Genomic DNA, 11,440 nt, shown 5'->3' on the forward strand with positions numbered 1-11,440 from the left:
AATTATTTTTATTTTTTTATTAAAAATTTAAAAATATATAATAATAAAAATATAATTATAAAAAATTAATAAAAATAATAAAAAATAAAAAATAAATTGTGTCTTTTGTTAGTATGTCTCTGTCCTTTTTATTAAAATGAACACAAAATATGCTAATTTAATATTTTTAGACACATTATTTTTGTTTATATCTCTTCTATCAAATATGATTTCGTATCTTTATATTCCTGTTTCTATAAACAAATGCAGCCCAAGTTTCTCGTTTCATCAATTCATCGTTCAACAATGTTAATAGAACATTGATACCAAATTATAACCTTCATCTTTTTCCAAGTTTTGTATGTACCACAATGCATCATTTGGTCCAAAAAAAACCCATAAAACAGTAAAGAAAATTGAAAAATCAATTCACTTGTTTCAATAGTATGTACAAAAAAATCGTCACCAAACAAAAAAAAAACCAGCATGTACTGTGTACAAAAACATACACATCAATCTTCACTCCAATCAAACATGGTAAAACATAGCACTCCCTTTTAACAGTTTTCCTTCAATTCCTTTCATTCACTTACTCTCAAGGCCTTAAAGACTAAAGTTCCATCCTATTTTGAAACCGTTTTTAACAAAGATTTGGCGACCAGAACATCAAGTAAAATATATTTATGTTATAAAAAGCAAAAAGAATTTATACTCTTATACAAACAATCTTTCTAGTTATTGAGGAAAGGGTATTTCAATTCAACATAGTTTTCTGCATCCCATAGGAATGATCCAAACGCAACAGCTTCCAAAACTAACATGGTCAACCCTGAGAATGCAATTGAAAGCACTTCATCATTGGGAGTTTCAATTGAACCATCCTCAGAAACTCTTATGTCAGGCCTTCCAAACAAGGCCTGAGTTTGCTTTTCGATCAACGACATAGCTTCCTTCGACCGGATAGTGGCAAGTCTCTGAAGTGTCTCACTGTCCAACTGCATCACATAAGATCGCAACCGGTATGATTTGCCTTCTTCATTTTCCATGTAGTCCCCATCACTATAAACATCATCAAAAGCACGAATTGTGATCAAGGAATCCGGGTCCCAGAGCTGGTTTGAAGGCGGCACCGGTTCGTCGAAACTTACATTGGCTTTACCAAAGTCCTTTGGGAGGGTCCCCATTGCCCGTTCAAGCTGATACCTCTCATCAACTCGCTTGAGAAAGTATCCATACATTATCGAAGCAGCATAGAGCTTTCCAAGCTTAATTTTACTAATCTGAACAATTGTCTGAAGAGGTCCAACAAGCCTTTCGCCTAGTACTAAAGACAAGTGACTCTGGATCATCTCGAATGCCTCCGTAGAATGAACAGCTTCTAGCTTCAGCTCTTGGTTTGGCCAGAAATCCACTCGGCCGGTAGGATCTGATGTTGCTGAGATCTTTGGAATCATTGAAATGTTGTTTTCCAAAAACTTATTTACAACCGAGCAGTACATGATCTCTTCCAAAGTTGTACGCTTTTCTTTCTCTTTAACTTCAGCAATCCTCCTGAAATTCAGATCAGACAGAATTGGTCACTTTTGCACTACAAATAGCTAAATCAATATACAACCAAATGAACTATAATCCCACTTTTGGTTTGTGATAATCTTCCAGAACTTTCACAATAGCATATTCATGGAATCAAGGTATCATTCTCTTACTTGTAAAGGGGATCCTGAGATGAAGTAGAAGATTCTTCCTTCTGCTCATCTCTTGCAGTTTGAAGATTCTCTAGCTGCTGATCAATGGTTGCTAGCAGTAGATGAGGATGGGTTTGCGAAATTTGTTCCAGAAGCTGACCTACGGGGGTTTCGAGTTGGAGGGGAGCAAAATGTGCTAAATTATCACTTGAACCTGCTGATGCTCTTGTAACTAAGCCTCTACTTCGGAAACTATAAAGTTCATTATAGTGCTTGGCATTGCAACAAGAAGGAAAGCTCTACAAATAAAGGAATACTTTACACAAGCTGGCATTACAAGAACGAGGAAAGCTCTACCCCCAAAAAATAAGACAGGATAATGTAAGTGGAAATCAAGATGAACAATGTAATAGAGAAAATCATACAGGCATAACTAAGTTATATATGGAGAAAAAAAAATAAGGATTAAAAAAACACATCAAAAGCAAATTTTCTCAACTTAAGCTAATAGATTGATGTAAGCTCAAAGCGAAAAGGAAAAAAGAACTAGCTCTGTCAATATGAACAAGATGAAGCTAGCACAAATGTTTTGTCAACAAATGCATGAACTACAGTAGAACCTTTTAAATTGCTTGGGGGCAGTATAGCGAGCACGAGTTGATTGGGGGATAAAAAGGAATACCAATTAATAGTCAACAAGAGTTTTCACAACAATCATACAAGGAGAACCAATCGTATTTGTTACTCTAAACACATTGGTTAATAATTATTACATAAATTATTTGTAACTAATGCTATTTAAACAACATTACAACCACAACATTTGCTACAAGCTTCTTCAATCCTAAACTCTGTATGCCCACTATATTTTATGCTTTTTTTCAGCTTTCATGGGAAGAAGATAAATTCTTTAACCTCAAAGTCTCAATCTTCAGTCATAGTAAATCAATTTTGTTTCAGATAGCACATATCTCGCCTTCAAGCTAAATTCAAAACGTTTTCTAATATCAGGAGAATTAAGATTATTCTAGAAAACAAGCAGAAAGAAAGTGAAGATGATATCCTGGAAAGCTTACTTTAAGAAATCCACTTGAAATAAAGTTCTTGGCATCAGAAACAGCACAAGTGTTCAAATGGCGGAATTCTGGTAGCCTAAGAGATGCAGAAGGTGGAAGTACCACCAATACATCACTGATAGCACCTGAGATTTGCATTACCAAGATTGTGACTTTCGCACTCCGACGATTATGGCTATATTGGACAAGAAGCAAAGGCCGAAAGGGGTAAGGAAAGGTTGTTCACATAGTTTGCTCATGACTAATTTTCATAAAAAAAAACTACACAGGCATATATTCACTAGAAACAAAAGTATCTCTACCCAATAACGCAGATAAAGAAAGTCATGATAACTTTAAAGGAGGTTCTTGGAGTTGGACTATATAGTATATAATTTAAAGCCAATATAAGCTTACAATAATTCTCCACCAGAAAAATTAAACTAAAATAAAATGAAAGCATGCCGTTCAATGTTTTTGGCGCAATATTTTTGCATTCAATAACCACTTCAAGCATATAATAAGCACAATACAATACTGCATACATCTTCTCCCCACGAACCCCAAAAATAGATGTGGGTAACTAAAACATTCAACTAAGTCCCAAAACTCTTAACATAACAACGAGAGAACTAAACCCAATAAGAAAAGCAGGAAATAAATGAAGAAAAAGTAAAATACAAAGCAAGCAATAAAGGGTGTTAAGAAACCATGCAAAAAAGGCCTCACCTTTCTAGCTGCTTCTAAAAATCGTTACCAACCCAGTTCACTATCCAATCCGAGGGGGTAGTTGTTGGCTTGTTGCCGATGCTAGCAACCCAAACAAGAACAGAAAAAGCAAGAATTTGAGAAGTATTAGAAGGAAAGAACCAAATCAGCTTTTGAGACTTAGTGTTGAACAAGCTGTTACCTTTTTTCTTTTACTCTTCAAAAGGGTAAAAGTTTGGGTGCTCCAAAATTCGTGGCTTGCTAATCCGGGAAAGACGGTATTCGAAGCTTATTTATATAAAAATTAAATTTATTTTTAAATTTTCACTATAATAAATCATGTTGAATTTACATCTTAATAATTTCCTTTTGTACTTTTTTTGTTTGAAGAAAAAGACAAATATATGCAGATATTTAAATTTTTAAAGATTTAAAAATACATTTAAGTTTTTAATTTTTTTTAAAATTTAGACAAATTGATTTTTTATGTTCACTTTGTTCTGTCAAGACTCAACAAAAAAGTTAAACATAATTTCCGTTATACTGACTTGATTGATACGGATACACACATAAAAAATTTTTAAAATTAGACAAATTATACTAGGAATCAATATGTTCAAATTTTTACATATTTGATTGACATAATTAATTGTGTTTTACATATTTTTACAAGAGTCGGGAGTGGTAGTTCACAACAAGATTTTTACATATTTGATTGACATAATTAATTGTGTTTTTTATTTTTTATTATTTTATTTCAGTCTCTTTACTATGTTAATATCATCATTTTTTGTTGTATAATATAGTTAACACCTTCTAAGATTTCAAATCGTGGAGGTAGAAGCAAGAAATTGATTATGGAGTGAACAAGATGATAATGTAATTATATTTTTTTTGGATTTGATCAAATTGGTCTTTAAATGAATGACTAAATTGATTGAATCACATCTTTGTTATGTCAACATGTCTAATGTTTTGTTTAGTCTAGAAGTGGCAATGGTATAGAAAAGCGGGTGATAGATAATGCAATGTAATGTGTGAGTTATATGTTTGTTGTGTTTAATTAATTTAGTCCTTAAATAAATGACTAGACTAATTGAATCACATTTACCTTAGATCAATATATCTAATATTTCTGTCATGTCTAAAGACAATAATATTGGATAATATCCGATAAATAATTCTCCACTTTTCATCCCACATCCTAAATTTTTTATCCATTTTTTTCTATTTTTTATGACAAAAATATTTTTATCCAACTTCCATTTCTTACAAGAAAATATGGTCCTACAAATTTTCATAAATATTTATTTTAAAAAAATTATATTAATTCTACTATAATTAAGATAAATAAATTAAATATTTGTAATTATATCATATAACAAAAATAATAAATGTTAAATACTCAAATCTTAAATAAAGACAAAGTACATAATACAATTTCAAAACAAAAACTACTCAACAACAAACAACAACAACAACAACAAAGTCTTGTTCAATTAGGTGAGGTCGGTTAGATGAATTAAACGATGTCATTGAGCTCTATTATATATCATGTATATAGAGAGACTATTTACATATGGATCTCATTTGATCACCTCATGGATGGTCTGCCTAGGTCTTTCTCTACATTTCACCTCTTGTCCATCTTTCATCTTATCCACCTTTTTGACTGAGTATTCTGTCGGTCTTCTTCCCACATGTCCGAACCACCTGAAACACAATTCTACCATCTTTTTCATAATAGATGCTACTCTAACCCTCTCTCTTATATCTTCATTCCTTATTCTATCCAATCGTGTATGACCATTCATCCATCTCAACATCTTCATCTCTGCCACACTTAGTTTATGTTCGTGCTCCCCTTTGGTCGCTCAACATTCTGTACCATAAAGCATAGTCGGTCTGATAGCAGTGCGATAGAATTTACCTTTAAGTTTTAAAGGTACTTTTTTGTCACATATAAAACCAGATGCACTCCGCCATTTTGACCAACCTACTTGGATCCTATGATTTACATCATATTCAATCTCTCCATTATCCTATATGATACACCCAAGATACTTAAAACTCTTAACTTTTTCGTAGGATGTTATTTCCAATCTTCACCTCTATATTAGGATTTTTCCTTCGCAGGCCAAACTTATATTCCATATATTTTGTCTTGCTACGGCTTATGCGCAGATCATACACTTCTAGAGTTTCTCTCCATAATTCCAACTTCTTATTTAGGTCTTCCTTTGACTCTCCAATAAAGACAATATCATCGACAAGTATTTTTTTTAGAACAAAGAAAAGCTCAACTCATTAAAGTAGAGTGACACAAAAGATGGATCACAAAGAAAAAGGTACAGTCAACTGTAAGGTAAAATCAAATGAAATACAAAAACGACTAATCCATCAGCATCCCCGCTATTGCCATCAACAACCACATGGATCAGCACTAGACCACTCTTTGAAGTTCAACACCAACCTCAATTTGATGTCCTCCACGCTACCTTCTTCATTCTTAAAATATTCTCGCATTTTGTTCCATCCAAATATTCTAAGTTACTGCACAAAATCCAATCATCCTCTTATTCTGCTCAAATTTTCTGCCAGGTTCTCCTGTCCAACTCTCAAACAGTTCTTTGATCGTTTCCGGGACAACCCAAACTCTATCAAAGTACTTCAACTAAGCACAACACACCTTCCAAGTAAACTCACTGCAAAGAAACAAATGATGAACAAATTCTATATCTTTTTTACACAACACACAGGTATTATCACTTGGATGAATGACGCCTAATCTACTCAATCTCTCTTTGGTATTTACCCTTCCTACTAAAACAAATCATGTAAATAGCTCAATTTTTGGCGGGACCGAGCCTCTCCAAATTGCACTAGTAAAACTGTAACTTGTGACTTCTTCTGAGACAGTTTCTGTCTACAACACCTGCATAAAAGAGTTAGTTGAAAAAATACCATTTTTATAAAATTTTCACAGCACTTTATCCTCTCTACCAGGTGATAACTTAACTGGCCTTAACCTTTCATGGAGTTGGTTTACAAGTGCCAACTCCTATTGAAACAATTCTCTCCTCCAATAGAAATTCCAAATCCACTCTAATCCATCCCAAAACTCACAATCCCCTATAACAGATCTTTGCTGGTTTGAAACAGAGAAAAGCCTTGGAAGACTCTCTTTCAAGGGTCCACCTTGCAACTAATTATCTTCCAAAAAACGAGTTCTCCTCCCATTCCCTATTTCCATAGATAGGCCACTGATCATCTTGTTTTTTACGTGTTGTTTCTTGATCTTCAATTGACATATATCTTTCCACGGATCCCCTCTTGTAGGTAGTGACTGATTTGCTAGCATTATATTTGGATTTAAATCATTACACGAGCATACAGTCTTCTTCCACAACGGACAATCCTCTTTTGAAAACTGCCACCACCTCTTAAACAGAAGTATCATATTCCTAATCACAGCGTCCCCCACTCCCAAACCTCCTAGCTTTTTCGGGGCCTACACCAACTCCCATTTTACGAGAGGCATACCATTATTTCCGTCCTCCTTGCTCCATAAAAACTTTTTTTGCAACGCAATCAACTTCTCTGCTACCCCTTTTGGCATTTTATATAGGCTGAGATAGTAGACTGGCAAGCTATTAGGTACAGACTTGGTAAGCACTAACTTTTCAGCTTTGTTAAGAATTTTTGCCTTCCAAAGACCGAGCTTCTCTTCCACCTTATCTATAATCGGTTTCCATGTCTTCACCAATCAAGGATTTGCTCCTAAGGAGATTCCCAAGTATCTTACGGGTAGAACCGCTTCAGTACATCCTAGTATCCCACACATATTCGTCACCCACTCTGACTCACAATTAACGGAAATCAAATTCGATTTGTCAAAGTTGATACTTAGTCCAGACATGAGTTCAAAACATCGCAAGAGCCTCTTATAATTCAAGATTGTCTCGATCTCTGGTGGGTAAAACAAAATAGTGTCATCCGCAAACTACAAGTGTGATAGTTCTATGTTATCCCTCCCAACCAACAGTGGGGATATACAACCATTTCTGACTGTTTCTCCCACAATCCTATGTAAAACATCAACCACAAGGACAAACAGGAAAGGAGATAGAGGATCTCCTTGTCTTAGACCTCTCTCCATCTTGAACGGCTTGGACGGAGCCCCATTAATCAGAACTGAAATAGAGGCGGTACTTACACATTCCTTTATCCATGCTCTCCATTTATGACTGAAACCCATCTTTTGTAACACAATATCCACAAAGTTTCACCTGACCCTGTCATAAGCCTTTTGAAAATCTAACTTTATAATCACTGCTTTCTTCTTGCTCATCCTCAACCACTGAACTGTTTCACATGCAATTAGAGTACCATCATGTATTTTTCAACCCTTTACAAAAGCACTTTGTGTCTCTCCCACTAATCTTGGCATCACTGAACTCATCATTTTTACCAAAACCTTCGATATTACTTTGTACACACATCTAACCATGCTAATAGGCCTAAGGTCTTTGATCTCCTTGGCACTAAAGCCACCCAAGTTACATTCGCTTCCATTGGTAATTTGGCGCTTTGGAAAAATCTTAACATTGCTGCAGTAAATTCCTGGCCAATCTCATCCCAACACTTCTTAATGAAGTTCATGTTATACCCGTCATTACTTGGGGCTTTTGTAGAATCATAATCCCAAACAGTCTCTTTGACTTCCTCAACAGAGGGCATTACTTCTAATGCTGTAGCCTCATCTCCATCTATCTTTATCACTAGTCCTTCCCGAAACCCAATCAATGGAGCATATTCTTGCCGATACAAATCTCTATAAAATCCTCTAATTGCCACCTTTATTCTGGCCTGATTCCGAACCAACCTCCTCTGCAGTAAGAGCGCATCAATTCCGTTGTTCCTCCTTCTAGCCGATGCTACTTGATGAAAGTATCTTGTATTCTTATCCATATATTTAGTATGTCAAGACCGAGACATCTGCTTCTAATGAATTTCCTTCCGAATATACCACTTCTCACAGCATCTCACCAATGCTTTGCATCTAGCTTCCATTGTACCGTCATATGCGCCATCACTTACTATATCATCAATCTTTTTTATCTCATCCTCAAACCTCTTTATTCTACTATCCATGTCACCAAAATTGTCTCTATACCATCTTCTCAGGGGTGTCATCAACGCCTTCAGCTTGCTAGTGAATAGGAACATACCCTAAGTTTTTCCATTCCTCTTTTACCATCCTCAGAAAACCCGCATGTGTGAACCAAGCATCTAAACTTCTAAACGGTCTTGGATCTCCCTTCACCCTTGTATCTCTCACAATCAGCAGACAGTAATTTGATAACACTCGAGATCCACCTCTCAAGCGAGTATCCGGAAAAGCTTCAATCCAATCTACACTGACCAGGACCCTGTCAATGCGGCTATACTGTCGACCCCAGAACCATGTGAACTTACGATCATTAAGAGGGAGATCCAGCAATTGCATGTCTTGTACCCAAAATTTAAACTCTTCCGCAGACACCGGTAACCTACTCACTCATTTTCTTTCCTCCACTTGCATTATTTCATTGAAGTCCCCTGTGAAGCAAAAAGGCACCTGACACAACCCCACAATATAACTCAACTCCTCCCACATCACCCGTTTTTTCACTCTCCCATGTGCTCCGTAAACAAAAAAAAAAAAACACACAAGTAAGATTTATATTAGTCATCACTCCCTCCACACACAGCCAACATTCTCCTTTATAGCAGTTATTCATTTTAAACACCATATCATCCCACATTAGCAGCAAGCCTCCGGAAGCACATATATATTCCACATATTCCCAGCCCACCATGTCATTTTTCCAAATACGTATTGCATCAAATTTTGTCAAGATTTGACGCTTAGTTTCAATCAACCCTAAATGTTTAATCTACTACTCTTTTTCAATTTTTTTATCATTCTCAGGTTTTCGTCACCTCCTAACCCCCTAATATTCCAACAACTATAAATCATTTAAAAATATTTTTACACACCTTGTTGCAGTTCTTAGGTCTGCTTATTCTGGCTTTCTTTGTTTGTTTCGCCAGCCTCTTCCTGTTTACAATTTCTTCATTATGAGCTTGAAGTATTGCCATAATATCCTCTTCTTCATTATGTAGAACTGCACCTGATTCCACTGCTAATTCCCAAATTTTTCTATTTTCATTCATCTGTTCCTCCCCCTTCAGCCTTTCATCGTTCATCACGTTTTGTTGTACTTGGCTAGTTCTGGATTCACCCTCCTCATTGCCACACTCTTCATCATTCACACACTAATCCATGCATGCTGTCACTGTCTCTGGAATAACCTATCGTTCTTCGCCTCTTGCCACTGCTAGATTGATGTTCCTCTTGTTCCTCTGATTAACCGGCTCATTGGTTTCACCATGGCACTCTTCTTCATTGTGCAACTCTACCACACAGCTTTCTGCCACCGCAATCTGACCCTTCCATTTTTTTCGGTCACCGCCGCTAACCGAGATCCCGCCTCCAGGTGCTAGACGTGGGATAGCCATCGTGTGATGCAACCCGCTTGGCCCCGGCGCCGTCTACCCCGCGACATCTTCTCCAAGGCCGACGCTGTTTTACTACAGGTCATCTTCTTCAAGGCCTAGTTCTGCCTGCAAGTGTCTCATCGTTTGCTGCATAAGTTCCAGCGGTGTGCAAGAACTACTCCTCGAATAGATCCTGTCGCTGCTCCTATTTTCATTAGCATGTCCCTCTTTAACCCGTGGAGCATCAGCCTGACCCGCTTCAATATGAGCCCACCATCCAAGGCTCATCCCTCCTTCAACATGTCCAAGATGGCTATTCTCATTTGTAAGCCCAATAACATGAAAGTCCACAATGCCCATTCGTTCCTTTCCTCTTATTATATTATCCATTTCCCTATGAAAACAATGGCCCACCACATTCCTTCTTCTAGCCCTTATAACATCCTCTTGTACCCCGCCACTTGAATTGGAAAATTCTTGTGACACGGTCCTTTTCGAGTCCCCTTCCCTAATAAATTCAGCATCTCCATAATTTTTGCCTCTATCAATTTTCTTTAATGCATTTAAGTCAATTACTCTTTTTTCCTTCAATGATAGTAAATGCTCTTGATTCCAGTCATTCAAAAACAAATCATAAATTACTGTTTTACCCTTATTTTCACTATGATTCCTCATCCTTGCCTCCACCAATTCAGCCGCCGGATCAAACATCGGTGCTGGCATCCTCATTTCTGTATTGCTTCCATCATAGTTGGCATTCATCCTTCGCAGATTGTCCTCTACAATCAAGCTTTCCGCTCCATATATCTTACTTCCCACCTCCTTCACAAAAACATCAAACCCACTAGTGCCGACCGTGATGTGGATCCATTCACTAATAACATCAAACATACAAGTATCGATTTGAACTCTTCCAGAGCTGAATGATAGTTCTGATTCGGTCATTTCATCGCACTGTACTACTTTCTTCCATTGTCCACCTATCCTTTTGAATGTTTCTGCAGACCACACATGCAGTGGCACTCCAGAACATTCTAACCATACTCTTCTAGTCTCACTTCGTTTTGATTCCTCCCACCTCAAACGCTATGAAAAAATTGCAAAGGACTATTCATTTTGAATGTATAATATTCCTCCGCATGATTCACGGTGTCAAAAGTTAGTAGTGACTTATACGCTCCTAATTCACGGACTTGAACAACCCGAGGCAGATTTTTTGAAACTGCCTTCTTCAGAGCATTGAAATCTATGGCCTTGGTCGTCCCCCCGACTAAACTCCTTGCTAGCCAACCTATATTTTCTTCTGCAACAGTTACTTCAACCTTCCTTGTCCATCCATTACCGTTTGGGTCATTTTTTGACGTATTCTTCATCATTCCTTTCCCACCTGTATGCATAGCCAAATTATCCTTACGTTGAGTCCGCCCATCCTCATCGGCGTTCCGTTCTCTACCTTCGACATTCATACTT

The 11,440-nt window shown here is 36.8% G+C and overlaps 1 protein-coding gene across 2 annotated transcripts; it reads right to left on the reverse strand.

Moving 5' to 3' along the window:
* Window positions 1–386: 386 nt before the first annotated feature.
* Window positions 387–3,719, reverse strand: LOC107487153 (UV-B-induced protein At3g17800, chloroplastic). Of its 2 annotated transcripts, none has more exons than XM_016107753.3 (5): window positions 3,630–3,719; window positions 3,449–3,529; window positions 2,741–2,915; window positions 1,686–1,963; window positions 387–1,530 (listed from the first exon to the last, which is right to left on the reverse strand). In XM_016107753.3, exons 3-5 carry the CDS (start codon window positions 2,876–2,878, stop codon window positions 711–713), a joined length of 1,236 nt encoding a protein of 411 aa, XP_015963239.1. In that variant the 5' UTR covers window positions 2,879–2,915; window positions 3,449–3,529; window positions 3,630–3,719; the 3' UTR covers window positions 387–710. The 2 variants fall into 2 exon arrangements, with proteins under 2 accessions (XP_015963239.1, XP_052118312.1); XM_052262352.1 differs by having other exon boundaries at window positions 3,449–3,536; window positions 3,630–3,713.
* Between the last annotated feature and the right edge of the window lie 7,721 nt (window positions 3,720–11,440).

The sequence above is a fragment of the Arachis duranensis genome, chromosome 5, assembly GCF_000817695.3.
Source record: "Arachis duranensis cultivar V14167 chromosome 5, aradu.V14167.gnm2.J7QH, whole genome shotgun sequence".
In the NCBI taxonomy this organism is placed as follows: domain Eukaryota; kingdom Viridiplantae; phylum Streptophyta; class Magnoliopsida; order Fabales; family Fabaceae; genus Arachis; species Arachis duranensis.

What these genes read in the sequence shown, in the direction of transcription:
- LOC107487153 (XM_016107753.3), bottom strand. Translation starts at nt 2,878, where the DNA reads ATGCAAATCTCAGGTGCTATCAGTGATGTATTGGTGGTACTTCCACCT. An exon ending in TTTCAAGTGGATTTCTTAAA is followed by an intron (nt 1,964 to 2,740) that starts GTAAGCTTTCCA and finishes CTTTATTTGTAG; the next exon opens with AGCTTTCCTTCTTGTTGCAA. An exon ending in TCTCAGGATCCCCTTTACAA is followed by an intron (nt 1,531 to 1,685) that starts GTAAGAGAATGA and finishes TCTGAATTTCAG; the next exon opens with GAGGATTGCTGAAGTTAAAG.